Below are 17908 nucleotides of genomic sequence, written 5' to 3'. Positions count from 1 at the left end.
GGGGACAGCTCCCCATTGCACCCCCTGTGAATTAGGAGGAGGACAGCTCCCCATTGCACTCCCTGTGAAGGAGGAGGACAGCTCCCCATTGCACCCCCTGTGAATTAGGAGGACAGCTCCCCATTGCACCCCCTGTGAATTAGGAGGACAGCTCCCCATTGCACCCCCTGTAAATTAGGAGGAGGACAGCTCCCCATTGCACCCCCTGTGAATTAGGAGGACAGCTCCCCATTGCACCCCCTGTGAAGGAGGAGGACAGCTCCCCATGCTCTCTGCTCCCTTTCAGCCCAAAAACAAACATGACAAGTAAACTACAACGCCGCCTGTCATTCTTCCGTCCATCCAGCAGGGGGCTCTGGAGATCGGCACGGCCTCCAAGGCCTGGGCTCCGGACCTCATAGGGAGTGAGGGGCGGAGGAGGCCAGTACACAACACCGAGCACTGACACTCATCTCCCCGGACATTGAGGACTTGCACCGGGCCGCTGCTCCTTCCCCCACCCGGGGCTCGGCTGGTCAGGATGTGGCTGAACCCGGAGGAGGTGCTGCTGGCCAATGCGCTATGGGTGACCGAGAGAGCCAACCCGTTCTTCATCCTGCAGAGGCGGCGGGGACACGGAAAAGGCGGAGGGCTGACAGGTGAGGGGGTCAGGGGAGGCCCATGGTGGGCTCAGGAATGTTCCGGATCTTCTAGTCTGCCTAGAAACTTACCTCCAGTGTGACTGTCCAATGTAAACATTGCAGGAGCCCTCCTTTCTGGGGTCATCATATACTCACATTACATTGTTATTACAGGTCATACACCCTGAGATCTGTCCTATCAAAGGTCTCTGGATTCTTCTGTCTGCTGCGTGCACCATCTGGATCAGGATCAGTACCCCCCCCCGATTCGTGATCGGTACAGGGCCCCCCCGATTCGTGATCGGTACAGGGCCCCCCCGATTCGTGATCGGTACAGGGCCCCCCCGGATCGTGATCGGTACAGGGCCCCCCGGATCGTGATCGGTACAGGCCCCCCCCCACGGATCGTGATCGGTACAGGCCCCCCCCCCACGGATCGTGATCGGTACAGGGCCCCCCCCACGGATCGTGATCGGTACAGGCCCCCCCCACGGATCGTGATCGGTACAGGCCCCCCCCACGGATCGTGATCGGTACAGGGCCCCCCCACGGATCGTGATCGGTACAGGGCCCCCCCACGGATCGTGATCGGTACAGGGCCCCCCCCCCCCACGGATCGTGATCGGTACAGGGCCCCCCCCCCCACGGATCGTGATCGGTACAGGGTCCCCCCCCCACGGATCGTGATCGGTACAGGGTCCCCCCCCACGGATCGTGATCGGTACAGGGCCCCCCCCCATGGATCGTGATCGGTACAGGGCCCCCCCCCACGGATCGTGATCGGTACGTGATCGGTACAGGGCCCCCCCCACGGATCGTGATCGGTACAGGGCCCCCCCCACGGATCGTGATCGGTACAGGGCCCCCCCCCCCCACGGATCGTGATCGGTACAGGGCCCCCCCCACGGATCGTGATCGGTACAGGGCCCCCCCCACGGATCGTGATCGGTACAGGGCCCCCCCCCCACGGATCGTGATCGGTACAGGGCCCCCCCCCACGGATCGTGATCGGTACAGGGCCCCCCCCACGGATCGTGATCGGTACAGGGCCCCCCCGGATCGTGGAGGCTACGCGGCCTCCCCGAATCGTGACGGTTACGCCCCCCCCGATCGTGGTCCTTACACGGCCCCGGATCGTGAGCGTTACGCGCCCGCCCCGGATCGTGAGCGCTGCGCGCCCTCCTCGGATCGTGACTGTTATCCATTGAGCTCCACATTCACTCTTGAACTTCCCAAAAGTTTCTTTTTTTTTCCAACCGCCCCTCTTCTCTATTGTATTAGAGAGGTTTTTTTGGGGGGGGGGTTGTGGGGTGCAGGTACTTAGTTTTTGAAGTTCTCCCCTCCACCCCCTTCTCCCTTTCTGCAACCTCTTGGGACACATCACAAGTCTCAGAAGACTGCAAGACCATTCGCAGAGCGCGGCTTGTGTATGTGCATTTGGAAGCTGGCCAGCCAGCTTCCCAGGGCAAACATGCTGGCATCGGGGACACAAAGATTGTTGAAGAGCTGGCCCGGGCAGCACTGGATCCCTGGGTAGGTATATAAGTCAGCAGCTTTAATATTTGTAGATGCTGGCTTGGGGGGGGGACCTCTGTACATTCCCCATGTTGGATACAGGGGCTAAACCTTCTTGCGTATTAAACTGTTTGACTCCATAGGGATTGTACATATTAGAAGTATGAGAGGTGGCATTGCTGACTAGTTTGTGTGGGCACACGCTTGGATGTAGTCCTCTTTAGGTCACCTTCACCTGGGTGAACAATATACCATAATGTATATGGATTTGAACATTGCTATGGACCCCACTGCCCCATTTTGCTTCATAGCATTTAGCAAAAAAAAATAAAAAAATTGCATCTACAGTCTTGACTGTATTTTATGTGTGTAAAGGTTTGTGAGAATGTTTACATGAGTAGACGCACATGGCCTTGTTGCTGCCTATGTATATATTGACTGTGCAGATAGCAGAGCTGGTGCAGAATTATTTCTGCTTTTAGTCATTCTGCGCTGACACTGCCTAGTGAATGATTCATTCAGACAGTAAATATTCACATGATTCCTCCATCAACACAGACAGTGATACAGGGGGATCCCTCCTGGTGAGCAATTGTCTGTTTGTCTTGTAGCCCACTTGATTGTGCAAATACATTAAGCCTGCCCATTAATGGTTCCAATCTCAGCCGGTTTCTGCTGAACCAGCTGAGTTTTGAACTGTCTATGGCCGGCCTAAGGCGTCATTCACACAGGTGTACTACAGCATACACCCATGAGAGGGTCGTGTTTGCCCACACTGGCATGCACAGGTGTTCGTGCACGCCTGTCAGATTGGAAACAGTGGCTTCATGCAAGACATGAATGGGACTGTCTGCATTTGATGCATGGAACAACTGTAAATCCATGTGCGGTAAAACATGGCCCTTGTGTGGGTGTACGCTGTACTACTCTCCTGTGAACGAGGCCTAAATGTCCACAATGTGTAGACGGGGCAGGTGCAGAATGACTAAATACAGTGAGGAAAAAAGGTATTTGATGCCCTGTTGATTTTGTACGTTTTTCCCACTGACAAAGAAATGTCTACAATTTTAATGGTAGGTTTATTTTATAACAGTGAGAGACAGAATAACAACAAAAATATCCAGAAAAACTCATAAAAAATAAATAAAAAGTTATAAATTGATTTGCATTTTAATGAGTGAAATAAGTATTTGACCCTTTCGCAAAATATACATTGGTAAGTGCATTACTTTGTTTTAATAAAAGTTTTATTGAGATTTACACTATGTGGAGCCTTTTGTTCCTTTGCGATACCATCTCAGCCTACACGCTACCATAGAGTGATGCGGTGGGGAGATCATCTGGACCCGATGTAAAGGCCTTGGCTGGGTTATAGCCACAAGCGTCATTTATCCCTTGTAATGAGGGATCGATAGGTGGAGGCACTTCTGTAGTGGTTGGTGAAGATAACTTCAGGATTCACTCTCCCAACACTTATGGACTGGTTATCAATGCATTATTTATGCGAATATTCACAAAATTTGTTGATTTATACATATTGGCGCAACCTGTTTTGTTTGTGATTTACTGTGTATATGTTCCACAGGAGGTTTGCTGCTTCACTATTAGGATTACTTCACAATTTTTGTTTTAGTGTGGTTTCTTCATTTTCCTTTTAAAACATGACTTGGTACTTGGTGGCAAAATCTTTATTGGCAATCAGAGGTCAGACATTTCTTGTAGTTGGCCACCAGGTTTGCACATATCCCAGGAGGGATTTTGTCCCACTTCTCTTTGCAGATCCTCTCCAAGTCATTAAGGTTTTGAGGCTGACGTTTGGCAACTGGAACCTTTCAGCTCCCGCCACATATTTTCATTGTCATACTGGAATACCCATCCACGACTCCTATTCAATGCCCTGGCTGAGGGAAGGAGGTTCTCACCCAAGATTTGACGGTGCATGGCCCCGTTAATCGCCCCTTTGATGCGGTGAAGTTGTCCTGTCCCCTTAGCAGAAAAACACCCCAAGGCATAATGTTTCCACCTTCATGTTTGATGGTGGGGATGGTGTTCTTGGGGTCATAGGCAGCATTCCTCCTTCTCCTCAGCAAACACAGCGAGTTGAGTTGATGCCAAAGAGCTCGATTTTGTTCTCATCTGACCACGACGCTTTCACCCAGTTCCCCCCAGAATCATTCAGATGTTCATTAGTAAACTTCAGATGGGCCTGTACATGTGCTTTCTTGAGCTGGGGGTTCTTGCGGGCGCTGCAGGATTTCAGTCCTTCACAGCATAGTGTGTTACCAGTTGTTTTCTTGGTGACTATGGTCTCCGCTGCCTTAAAGTCATTGATAAGATTCTCCTGTGTAGCTCTGGGCTGATTCCTCGCCGTTCTCATGATTGTTGAAACTCCATGAGGTGAGAACTTGCATGGTGCCCCAGACTGAGGAAGATTGATATCTACTTTGTGTTTCTTCCATTTGCGAATAATCACACCAACTGTTGTTGCCCTCTCACCAAGCTGCTTGGTGATGGTAGCCCATTCCAGCCTTATGTACAATCTTCTCCCTGATATCCTTGGACAGCTCTTTGGTCTTGGTCTTGGGCATGGTGGAGAGATTAAAATGTGGTTCTGTGGACAGGTGTCCTTTTATACAGGTAACAAGCTGAGATTAGGAGCACTTCCTTTAAGACCCCTTTCACACTGGGGCATTTTTCAGGCGCTTTAGGGTTAAAAAAAAGCGCCTGTAAAGCGCTTGAAAGAAGCCTCATCTGCAATCCCAATGTGAAAGCCCAAGTGCTTTAAGACCCCATTTCACACTGCCAGTGCCCGAAAAACGCTCGTAAAGCGCCGCTTAAACTGGCGGCGCTTTTAACAGCGTTTTTCGAGCGCTAGTGGGGCACTTTTAACCCCTGCTAGTGGCCAAATAAAGGGTTAAAAGCACCCACAAAGCGCTGCTGCTAAAAGCGCTTTTCAGGCGTTTTGCAGGCGCTAACCATTGATTTCAGTGGGAAGGGGCGTTTTAAGAGCAGTGTATTCACCGCTCCAAAAGAGCTGCAAAGAAGCTGCTTGCAGGACTTTTTTTGAAGCCCTGCCAACGCAGCACCTCAATGTGAAAGCACTCAGGCTTTCACATTGAGATTGCAGATGAGGCTTCTTTCAAGCGCTTTACAGTCGCTTTTTTAAACACTACAGCGCCTGAGAAACGCCTGAAAAAATGCTCCAGTGTGAAAGGGGTCCTGGAGAAGAGCGTGCTCCTAATCTCAGCTCGTTACCTGTATAGAGGACACCTGAGAGCCAGAAATCTTGCTGAGTAGGGATGAGCTCAGGCGTGTTCGTGTTGGAACACGTGCAGAGCCTGACAGGAAGTCGGTGCAGAGCTGCGCTAATCACAGGCAGCGAGACATTGCTCGATCTCTGCAGCCGCGCATCGGGGCAATGTCTCACTGCCTGTGATTAGCTCAGCGTGCACCGACTTCCTGGCGGGTTCTGCACTTGTTCCATATGAACACGCCTGAGCTCATCCCTATTGCTGAGTGATAAGGGATCAAATACTTATTAAAATGCAAATCAATTTATAACTTTTTTGAAATGTGTTTTTTTTTTTTTTTTTCTGGATATTTTTGTTGTTATTCTGTCTCGCACTATTAAAGTAGACCTACCATTTAAAATTATAGATTGATAATTTCTTTGTCAGTGGGCAAACGTACAAAATCAGCAGGAGTTCAAATACTTTTTTCCATCATACATCTCCACTCATAAGGACATAAGCGCACTTACAGTATGTCCATGTGAGTTTAAGTCCGGTACAGACCACTTTTTTTTACAGCTAAATGCATGGGGCCTTATACTTGAATTGAAAATATGTTGCCAACACACCTTAGTCTTCTAACAGAGATCATGCAATCGGATTATAACATGTGTGGCGAGCTTTAGTCTTCTAAAATAAGAACCGCCTTTTTGGATGTTCGTTCAGCATGTCATACAGTGAGTATGTATGACACACTGAACAAATGTCAATAAAGCTGGTTCTTATTGCAGATGATTAAAGCCAGCCATAGAGACTTTGTTTGAGATTTCAACCATGTATGGGCAGGCTGAATGTACTCAACTTGCTATCTGTTATTACAGCCACTATCAGTTATCACTAAAGTGGCTCCCCCTCCATCAGGAGAACACCATGGCTCCGCAAGAGGGATTTCCCTTGATGGAGGAATCAAGCCTCTACACGCCCCCCCCTGAAACCTGTAGGAAAAGAAAATCTCTCTGGCTGGCTTAAAGCTCACCACGTGGGTTCTAATCTGATTGCGCAATCTCCATTAGATGTATCCACCAGTTTGTAGTGCATGGAGGGGATCCTATGATTTTATTAAAAAATAGGACATTCTAAATGACTCAAGTAAGGTGTACAGTGGATATAAAGGGTCCACACACCCCTGTTAAAATGTCAGGTTTCTGTGATGTAAAAAATGAGGCAAAGATAAATCATTTCAGAACTTTTTCCACTTTTTAATGTGACCTTTTAAGCTACATTTTAATTTGAAAAACAAACTGAAATCTTTTTTGGGGAAAGTAAAAATAAAAAAAATAAAATAATGTGGTTGCATAAGTCTGCACACCCTCTTATAACTGGGGATGTAGCAGTTTTCAGAATTAAGCAATCACAGTCAAACGCATATTAAAGCGGGATTCCACCCTAAAGTGGAACCTCCGCTGATCAGATCCCTCCCCCCCCTCCGGTGTCACAGTTGACACCTTTCAGGGGGGAGGGGGGTGGAGATGCCTGTCAAAGACAGGTATTTACACCCACTTCCGGGCATAGACTCCCGTGGGAGTCTACGCCATTTCCTGCCCTGCCGCGCTGTCTGCTGGGACACACACGGGTCCCAGTGACAGCGCGGAGATTTCCTATTGCGCGGCGCAACTCGCGCATGCGCAGTAGGGAACCGGGAAGTGAAGCCGATTCGCTTCACTTCCTGATTCCCTCACCTAGAATGGTGACGGCAGCAGCCGAGGGCCGAGCGACCGATCGGCTTCGGCTGCCGGCATCGCTGGAACCCGGGACAGGTGAGTGTCCATTTATTAAAAGTCAGCAGCTGTAGTATTTATAGCTGCTGGCTTTTAATATTTTTTTTTTTTGGGTGGAATCCCTCTTTAAATAGGAGTCAGTACACAGCTGCCATCAGTTAAAGTGCCACTGATTAACCCCCAAGATGTTCAGCTGTTCTAGTAGGTCTTTCCTGACATTTTCTTAGTCACATCCTACAGTAAAAGCCACGGTCCGCAGAGAGCTTCCAAAGTGTCAGAGGGATCTCATTGTTAAAGGTATCAGTCAGGAGAAGGATACAAAAGAATTTCCAAGGCATTAGATATACCATGGAACACAGTGAAGACAGTCATCATCAAGTGGAGAAAATATGGCATAACAGTGACATTACCAAACACTGGAGGTCCCTCCAAAATTGATGAAAAGAAAACTGGTCAGGGAGTCTGCCAAGAGGCCTACAGCAACATTAACCACATCAATACCGAGCACTTTCACCCCCTTCCTTCCCAGACCAAATTTCAGCTTTCAGCGCTGTCACACTTTGACAGACAATTGAGCGGTCATCTAACACTGTACCCAAATGAAATTTTTTTTTTTAATTTTTTTCACACAAATAGAGCTTCTTTTTGGTTGTATTTAATCACCGCTCAGGTTTTTATTTTTTACATTACAAATAAAAAAAAAGACTAAACATTTTCCAAAAAAAAAGCATTTTTCTTAGTTTCACTTATAAAATTTAGCAAATAAGTAATTCCTTGTGATAAATTTTGACCAAAAAATGATGTTGCTACATTTCTTTGGTAAAAATAACCCAAATCGGTGTTTATTTGGTGTTGGCAGTCATGGGGGACAGACGGATTTTTTTTTTTTTATTGGGACAGTGAAATGTGTATAGAGAGGGGTGTATCAGTGGTTGGTGTGTTTTGTGGGGTGATCTGTTACAGCTTTCTGTGTAAAATCATCCTCGCACAAAGAGCTGTCACAGAGACACACGTCTCTTTTACATTGTGAGGGCTGTGATTGGACACAGCCGTCAGGTGATCGGGAGGACCAATCGCAGCGCCCATATCCTGAACTCTGCTCAGCTGGATCCTGTGATCAGAATGATCACAGGATCAAGCCGCAGCACGCCTTGTGGCTGCGCTGCAAACACTCGTTCTGAGGGATGTTCCTGGACGTCCACTCAGAACGAGGAAAGGACCACCCGGCTGTATATGTGCAGTGGCTGGGTGGGAAGTAGTTAAAGGAGCTGCAGGACTATCTGACAAGTACTGTCTGTGTGGTACATGTGACAACAATCTCCCGTATTCTTCATCTGTTTGGGCTAAGGCAGGGGTTGACAAATTTGCTTGGAATCTAGGAGCCAGCTAAAAAAGTTAGGAGCCAGGTCCGTGACGGTGATATGGAGACGAGTGAGGGGAAGATAGCCCCCAGCCCCCCACCTGTCTCCAAGTCATTGCCCATAGCTCTTAGAGGGACATTTTATTTTTTTCAAATGACGAATTCTTTTTAAATTGCATTTTAGTGTAAATATGAGATGTGAGGTCTCTCTGACCCCAGATCTCATATATAAGACCTGTCATGCTTTTTTCTATTACAAGGGATTTTTACATTCCTTGTAATAGGAATAAAAGTGACACACTTTTTTTTTTTTTTTTTTTTTAAAGAACAGTGTAAAAAAATAAAATAAAAGTTAAAATAAGAAAAATTCTTTTTTTTAAACGCGCTCTGTCCCGCCAAGCTTGCGTGCAGTAGCGAACGCATATGAAAGCAGTGTTCAAACCACACATGTGAGGTATCGCTGCGATCGGAAGAGTGAGACCTGTAGAATTTTTTAAACATCGCCTATGGAGATTTTAAAGGGTAAAAGTTTGTCGCCATTCCATGAGCGGGCGCAATTTTGAAGCATGACATGTTGGGTATAGATTTACTTGGCATAACATCTTTCACATTATAAAAAAAAAATTGTGCTAACTTTACTGTTGTCTTATTTTTTTTTTATTAAATAAATTATTTTTCCCCAAAAAAGTGCGCTTGTAAGTCCGCTGTGCAAATATGGTGTGACAGACAGTATTGCAACGACCACCATTTTATTCTGTAGGGTGTTAGAATAAAAAATATATATCATGTTTGGAGTTCTAAGTAAAGGGAAGGCTGGCAGGCAGGGGAAGCTCCATAAGCATTGCTGGTTGTCATTCCAAGGGCCACCACAAGAGGGCGCCAGATTCCAGAAGGAACCATAGGATCGCAGAAGGCCTCAAAGCCGGGGGCTCAATTACCGGTAGGGCGGCCCGTCGCGATCACGCCGGGGGGGTCCACAGAGACAGGATACCCCCAGCTGTGCTGCCTCAGGCGCCAGGTCGCTAAATCTAGTCGCAAATGCGACCTGGCGCCCGGGTTTTGTCGAGCCCTGGGCTAAGGGTTAGAGTGACAAGATGGAAGCTTTTTCATAGGCTGGATTCACACCTATGCAGTTTTAGTGCTTTTTGTATTTTGCAGATTTGCACTACAGTCCATTTAACATGGTTTCCTATGGAACACGATCTTTATTGCAAATCTGCAAAATGCAAAAAGCACAAAAAATGCATAGGTGTGAATCCAGCCTTACAAAGAAAAACATCCGAGCCCGGCCAAATTTAGTAAAAATGCACCTGAAGTCTCCCAAAAACATGTGGGAAAATGTGTGTGAAACCAAGGTTGAACTTTTTGGCCATAGTTCCAAAAGATGTTTGGGGCAAAAACACTGCACATCACCAAAAGAACACCATACCCACAGTGAAGCATGGTGGTGGCAGCATCATGCTTTGGGGCTGTTTTTCTTCAGCTATAAACTAATTTCTCTTAAACACTCATAGACTCACCTAAACTTTGTACAATATGCTTCAATTTGCATCTTTTATGGCACGTTTTTAAGCTAAAAACTTTGACCTTTTTTCTGCTCCTAGTGTGCATGGAGCCTTACATGTACACAGGGTCGTTTACAGCAGGGCTCGACAAAACCCGGGCGGCGGGTCGCATTTGCGACTAGAATTAGTGACCTAGGGCAGCACAGCTGGCGGTATCCTGTCTCCGTGGACCCCCCGGCGCGATCGCGTCGGGCCGTTCCGCCGGCGGTCGGTAATTGAGGCCGCGGCTTTGAGGCCTTCTGCGGTCCTATGATTCCTTCTGGAATCTGGCGCCCTCTTGTGGTGGCCGTTGGTATGACAACCAGCAATGCTAATGGAGCTTTGCCTGCCTATCTCCTTCCCTCTATTTAAAACCCTTAAACCCTATATATATTTTTTTATTCTAACACCCTAGAGAATAAAATGGTGGTTGTTGCAATACTGTCTGTCACACCGTATTTGTACAGCGGACTTACAAGCGTACTTTTTGGGGGAAAAATTATTTATTTAATAAAAAAAAATAAGACAACAGTAAAGTTAGCTAAAAAAAAAATGTATATTGTGAAAGATAATGTTACGCCGAGTAAATTGATACCCAACATGTCACGCTTCAAAATTACGCTCGCTCATGGAATGGCGACAAACTTTTACCCTTTAAAATCTCCATAGACGACGTTTAAAAAATTCTACAGGTTGCACGTTTTGAGTTGGAGGAGGTCTAGGGCTAGAATTATTGCTCTCGCTCTACCGATCACGGCGATACCTCACATGTGTGGTTTGAACACCACTTTCATATGCGGACAGGACAGGACAGGGCGCGTTTAACTTTTTTTTTTTTTTTTTTCTTATTTTAACTTTTTTATTTTGATTTTTTTCACTGTTCTTTTAAAAAAAAATTGTGTCACTTTTATTCCTATTACAAGGAATGTAAAAATCCATTGTAATAGAAAAAAAGCATGACAGGTCCTCTTAAATATGAGATCTGGGGTCAGAGAGATCTCAGATCTCATATTTACACTAAAATGCAATTTAAAAAAAAATTGTCATTTGAAAAAAAAAAAAAAAATGTCCCTCTAAGAGCTATGGGCAATCACTTGGAGACAGGTGGCGGGGGGCTATCTTCCCCTCACTCGTCTCCATGTCAGGCCAGGGACAGGTCCGGATCGCCGTTACGGACCTCGCTCCTAGATTCCAAACAAATTTGTCAAGCCCTGGTTTACAGTCATTTCTAGGCAGTTTAATTTAGAGGCTTTTTTCGGAATTCAGGCAAAATGGATGTTTTTTTGGTTCAGAAGCTGAGTTTAAAGGCATTTCAAGCGCAAACGCTTCTAAACGCAGTAACTCCCATTTAGCTGCATTTCGTTTACAGGCGTTTTTCATTTTTGGCTATTTTGAAAATACAAAAAAAAAAATTGTATTTTTATTTTTTAAAACGCTTCTAAATGTAAACGCAGCATGTAAACGTGGCCAAATGGATGTTTTAAATGTGGGTTAACTGTCAAGTTAAATTGTTCAGGAGAGGTTGTAAAAGGGTCCCGTGTACATGAAGCCCCCAAGTTTTGGAATAGCCCAGACCTGAATCTGATTGAAAATCTGTGGAGTGATCTGAAGAGGGCTGTGCACAGGAGATGCCCTCGCAATCTGACAGATTTGGAGTGTTTTTGCAAAGAAGAGTGGGCAAATATTACCAAGTCAAGATGTGCCATGCTGATAGACTCATACCCAAAAAGACTGAGAGCTGTAATAAATTCAAAAGGTGCTTCAGCAAAGTATTCGTTTAAGGCCTCTTTCACACGGGCGGTTGTTCTGCAGCTGTTAAAAGCATGTTTTGTTATTTTGAAATTCCAAGACTCCAGGCGCAGTGATCACTTGCAGTGGTACATTGCGATTAGCTGCGTTTTACATGCGGCTGAGTTGGAACATTCTTGCCATTTCTGATGTTTCCTGTTGTTTTTCTTTCCTTGTTGCTGCTGCTATCCGTAGGAGAAATAGTACACTGAGATTACCTGCAGTTATGTGCAGATAGCTGCAATAAATCAGTCCTGGGCGCAGTCAAATTAATTTTTTCTAACCGCACAAAACCTTCAAAAATGTACGGAAATCGTCGCTAAATGCAGTGTGTGAATGGGGCTATTGTCTGAGTTTAGCTGCGGTAGATAACGTGATCTATCGACAGCTAAAATCTGAATTCTATCTGCCTGTGTGAAAGGGGCTAAGAGCCGGTTCACACAGGGGCAACTCAGATCCGACTTCAAGTCGCCCCTAGTCACCTCAGGTCGCACAACATGTAGAAATCAATGTAAGTGAATGAGAGCTGTCTTAATGCACACTACTGAAGTCGCTCCAACTTCAGAAAAGGTTCCTGTACTACTTCAATCCGACTTGTAGGCGACTGGTACCCATTGATTTCAATGGAGGTCGCCTCCAAGTCGGATCTCCGTCTATACGGAGGCGACTCTCAGAGGATTATCAGCTCTCAAAAGGAGTTCCCCCTGAGAGCTCATTCTCTGATTGGCCACGGCAAGTCGCCTGGCCTGGGGCGACTTAAAGTAGTGTTGTAAGTCGTGTCCAAGTCGCATCCAAGTTGCCTCCAAAAGTCGTGTTGCCCCTGTGTGAACCGAGCTTAAGGGTGTGCTCACTTATGCAACCATATTATTTCAGTTTCTATTTTTACATCCCTCCACAGAAAAGATTTCAGTTTGTTGTTAAACTGAGTTGTACAGTTTATAGGTCACCCTAAGGCTGCATTCACACCTGAGTGTTTCAAATTGTGCGTTTTTTACCGCGATTTTGTACAGGTCAGCAATGTAAAAAGCAGAAAAATGCCTGTAATCTGCCCCAAAGAAGCTCCATGTTCTTTTTTGAGCTTAAGGTGTTTTTCAGGCGTTTTGCTTCAGGTGACAAAACGCTCACATGTGAACAGGTGAAAAGAATGGGATTTTTCTTGTTGGGCGTTTTACAAGCTGAAAACACTCAGGTCTGAATGCAGCCTAAAGGTGGAAAAAGTTCTCAAACTATTTATCTTTGTTTCATTTTTTTACATCACAGAAACCTGACATTTTAACATGGGTGTGTAGACTTTTTGTATCCACTGTATGTATAGTTTAAACCTTTAGTTTTTTATTTTGTAGGGTTGTAGCTGATAGTGGTATTGGCGCCGATACTAAACTTTTGCACGAATATTGGCACTTGTGTAAACCGATACTTTCAGGCTTCATTCTTTCAGCTGTCAGTAGGATTCCCCCAATGACAGCTGAAATGTAAAAAAATATATAAAAAGACCTTGATTATCGGTTGTTAAGGAGCAGGGCCGCTGTGTCCTTAACAACCAATGACTCATTCAGCGGTGTTCCCCTGTTGACAGCTGATGTGTTAAAGAAGTCTGGCAATTGGATCTGTAAAAAAATAAATAAAAAAAGTGGGGCAATCTTTATCAATAACATTGCTCAGCTGCTGAAACACTTATGCCCTGTATACACGATCGGACTTTCCAACAATAAAACTGTGGATTTTTGTTTGAAGGATGTTGGCTCCAACTTGTCTTGCATACACACGGTCACACAAATGTTGGCCAACAATTACGAACGTAGAGACGTACAAGACGTACGTGATATCTCCATTACGAACAATAGTTTTACAAGACCAATCGTTTCCGGCTCGTCCTTGAATCTGAGCATGCGTTAAATTTTGTGTGATGGACTTGTGTAAGCATGATCGGACTCTGACAACAAAGTTTTGTTGGCAGAAAATTTGAGAACCTGCTAGCCAACATTTGTTGGCAGAAAGTCCAACAGCAAATGTTCGATGGAGCATACACATGGTCAGACTTTCAGCCAACAAGCTCACATCCAACATTTTCCGTCAGAAAATCCGACTGTGTGTACGCGGCATAAGGCCTCATGTACACTGCTGATGGTAAACGGACGTTTAGGAGCAGTTGGGCGTTTTTTTTTTTCAGCTGCCCCTGAACTCTCCTCTGTTATCTTATTAGTACAGGTACACAGGGTCATTTATAGTGTTTCCAGGCAGTTTAGAAGCATTTTTTGGAAAGCAAAATAATGCATTCAGGACGGATGTTCAGAGGCATTTAAAATATCAAATGCCTGTAACAATGTGTAAACACGATAACTCGCGTTTATCCGTGTTTAGTTTACAGGCATTTTTAATGGAGATACATTTTTGACTGTTTGCAAAAAAAACCCCCAAAAACGCAGCATGTAAACACAGAAAAACGAACGTTTTTAAACGTCGGTTACTATCTGTCAAGTTGAATTGTTCAGGAGAGGTTCTAAAGCGTACTGTGTACATGTACACGGGACATTTTTACAACCTCTCCTGAACGATATAACTTGACAGATAGTAACCCACGTTTAAAACGTCAGTTTTGCCGTATTTGTGTTTAGAAGTGTTTCTTAAAATATATATAATAATAATTATTTTTTTAAAATTAAATGCCCATAAACGAAACGTGGGTTGCCGCATTTGGTGTTGGAAACTTTGACATCTGACATTTAATTTTTTGCCTTCAAAAAAAGGCTTATAAACTTGCTTAAAAACGACAGTACACAAACCTTTGTACATGTACACCTAAGATAACATTGGATGAGTTCAGGGGTAGTTAAAAAAAAAAGTGTCCAACTGCCTCTGAACTTCAGTTTAGCAGCAACTGTATACATGGGGCCTAAGATAAAAAGAAACATTGTTTCTTTTTGTATCTTTCTGTTTCTTCATCTGCAGATCAAAGGGATGAGCTTGATCTGCAGATAAAGTCAGTTTAAAGCAACCTGTCAAGTAAAAAAAAAAAAAGTTTTTTTTTATTAAATGTTCCTCCTGCTTAACCCCTTATTAAAGTGGTTGTAAACCCTTACAATCCACTTTTTACGACAGGTAAGCCTATAATAAGGCTTACCTGTAACTACCCCATATATCTCCTAAACCTAAACATTCATGCCATTGCTGATGCTAGTGTACCATTTACCGGCGGCTCACTTGCGCATGCCAATCAGCGCCAGAGCCCGTGATACCCAGAAATAACTCCGGGAGAGATGTCTTGCAGTGTGTGTGTTTTTTTTTTTTTTTTTTTTTTTTTTTGGGTTTACAACCACTTTAACCCTTAATTTACTCTAATCTACCTTAATTAACTCTTTATTCTCCTCCATTTAATTTAATATTTTCCTGCTGATTTACTGTTATTTTTTTAAATTATTGATAATTTAAGTGATTGTAAAGCTTCCTTTTTTTTTCCCATAAAATAACAAACACGTTATACTTGCCTCCTCTGTTCAATGGTTTTGCACAGGGTGCCCACGGCGCTCCCGGCTCCTCTTCTCGAGTGCCCCCACGGAAAGCTGCATTCCACGGGGGCACTCATGCTGGCACGCTTCTGAGTCCTGCTGTTGCGTCCATTGACACAGACAGCAGGACTTGGCCCTGCCTTCTGGGTCCTGTGTCACTGGATTTGATTGACAGAATGGTTCCTGTTGCTATCAGTTTATCCAATGAAGATCTAAGACAGTGGCTGGATCTGCTGCGCTTGTCCCTGTTGCTGGAACGAGTTCAGATAAGAAAAAGGGGGGGGGGGGGGTCTGGGGGAGCTGCAGAACAAAAGGTTTTTCACCTTTTTATAAAATTTGTGAGGGTTTGCAACCCCTTTTTTAAAACTTTTTTTTTGTTTTGTTTCTATTTTTAAACCTCTAACATATATTACATGTTTCACATTGAAAAAATCGCAAAATGGGAAAATAAAAATGTGTTTTCATTTGTATTCAATACTTTTTAGCATTGCTGACAGTGTGTGTAAACAAAAAAAAAAGTTGCGGTATATCAGTAATTGGTATCGGCGAGGGCTAAAAATAAATAAATAAATAAATAAAGTATCGGTGCATCCTTTTTTATTTTCAACAAAACTGGGAATGCTTAAAAGCCCTGTCAGATCATTTTTTGGTTGCCTGTCTGTATCCTGTTGGGGGTATTTTACTTCCATTCCCATCATGGAGAAGCAGCAGGAAGTGAGAACAATTCCTCTTTTTATACAGTTGTCACCAGAACAGTTGTTCTCGCTGTAAAGGCAGCCATAGACCGTTTGAATCTAGGCCAGTTTAGCAGGTATCAGCCGACATTTGAACCATGTATGGGCAGACTGAATGTTCAACTAGCCTGACGGATTTTACATGCGTTTATCACCTGCAATTATAGTCGCTTGCAATACTTATTGCAGGGCTCAACAAATCCCAGGCACCAGGTTACAGTTGCGACTAGAAATTGTGCCCTGATGCCTGGGTTTTTGTCACTGACAGGTGCCTCTGTTGCTCTGTGTCTGGAGGCACCAGGCACTGTCTGGTAGTCGAGATGGAGCAGGAAGAGAGCGGCTCAGCAGCCTCTGACATCCTCCTCCCTTCTCCACACACTGTTGGGAGAGCAGCGCCGCAGTGTGTGAAACTGTGTGTAGAGAGGAGCTGTCAAAATTGAGGCTGAATGTCGGGGTGGGCGGGACCCTGATTTCCAACACCAGCCAATGGGATGGGATCTGGGCGGGCCGATATGTGTATGTGGCCCCTCCCCTTTCTTAAGCAGCCCAATCATTGGCTGGATAGCTGACAGGTCCCGCCCACCCCGGGCCCCGCCCACCTCTGACATCATGCTGAATTTGTCAGCTCCTCTCTCGCCATACCGTTTCACACAGTGCAGCACTGCAGGGAGCATTCAGTCTCACAGTTACACTATCGGCTGTGAAACCTGCCAGTGCCACCTGCCAATGCCAGTTAGTGCCAGTGCCATCCTGTGCCACCTGTCAGTGCAATCCAGTGCCAATTGCCAATGCCAGTAAGTGCCACCTGCCAATGCCTTCTGCCAGTGCCACCTGCCAGTTAGTGCCATCTGCCAGTGCCAATCAGTGCCACTTGCCAATGGCAGTTAGTGCCACCTGCCAATGCCATCTGCCAGTGCCACCCATTGCCACCTGCCAGTGCCAGTTAGTGCCAGTGCCAGTTAGCGCCACCTGCCAGTGCCAGTTAGCGCCACCTGCCAGTGCCAGTTAGCGCCACCTGCCAGTTAGTGCCGCCTGCCAATGCTGCCCATCAGTGCCACCTGCCAGTTCCCATTAGTTGCACCTCAGTACTGCCTATTGGTGCCCATCAGTGCCACCTGTCAGTGCCCATCAGTTCCAACCTCAATGCTGCCCCATCAGTGCCAATTAGTGCAGCCTATCAAAGCACAGCATTGAAGGAGAAAAAAAATTTGCAAAATCTTATAACAAAACAAAAGTTGATTTTTTTTTTTTTTTTTTTTTTCATTTTTAAATATTGTCTTTTTATCTTGGCATCAGGCATCAGCAATTCTTATTGCCCGATGCCCCAGACATGCAGTTCTGGGCGCTGGGCAGAGGATTTAAATAACTGGCTCCTAACTTTTTCAGCTTGCTCCTAGATTCTAAGCAAATTTTCAAGCCCTGACTTATTGTGTTCTCCCGCCGGGAGATTACAATGGCTCCACAGGGGGATGGGCCTGTCAGCACTGTCGAAATTATCACTGTCTATGGCCGGCCTTAGATTTCCCCTCACTCTTTTTATAGCGGAGGACAGTGATCACCAGGACAAAGTGAGGTGACTGTCTGACAATGACATCTTGACAGGGGTTCCAACCCTTCCCCAACTGTATCAAAAACTAAAACGCTTTTTCATTTTTTTTTCCTACATTTTTATTTTTTATATTTTATTCACATTAGCCCTCATTTACATTAAATGCGGCTTTGAAATTGTGCGACTTTATCTTAAATATCATATCAATCATATCATATCAATAGCATGCTAGTGCAACTTTGAAGATATCTGTGCAACTTCATGCACAGATGTCTATTCAAGTC

At 45.2% G+C, this 17908-nt stretch overlaps 1 protein-coding gene across 2 annotated transcripts in view; it reads left to right on the top strand.

The window, feature by feature from the left end:
• The first annotated feature begins 361 nt into the window (after positions 1-361).
• Positions 362-17908, top strand: part of TBC1D9B (TBC1 domain family member 9B) — a 174377-nt gene continuing 156830 nt past the window's right edge. For both annotated transcript variants that reach the window (XM_077474303.1, XM_077474302.1), the window contains exon 1: positions 362-638. In XM_077474303.1, the coding sequence (XP_077330429.1) occupies positions 521-638 (118 nt within the window). In that variant the 5' untranslated portion in view covers positions 362-520. The remainder of the gene's footprint in view (positions 639-17908) is intronic.

This window comes from Lithobates pipiens, unplaced genomic scaffold (genome assembly GCF_037356315.1).
Source record: "Lithobates pipiens isolate NorthernLeopardFrog02 unplaced genomic scaffold, aLitPip1_a1.2 Scaffold_8, whole genome shotgun sequence".
Taxonomy (NCBI): domain Eukaryota; kingdom Metazoa; phylum Chordata; class Amphibia; order Anura; family Ranidae; genus Lithobates; species Lithobates pipiens.
The sequence above is the reverse complement of the archived record's forward strand: the minus strand, read 5'-3'. Positions and strand labels throughout refer to the sequence as shown.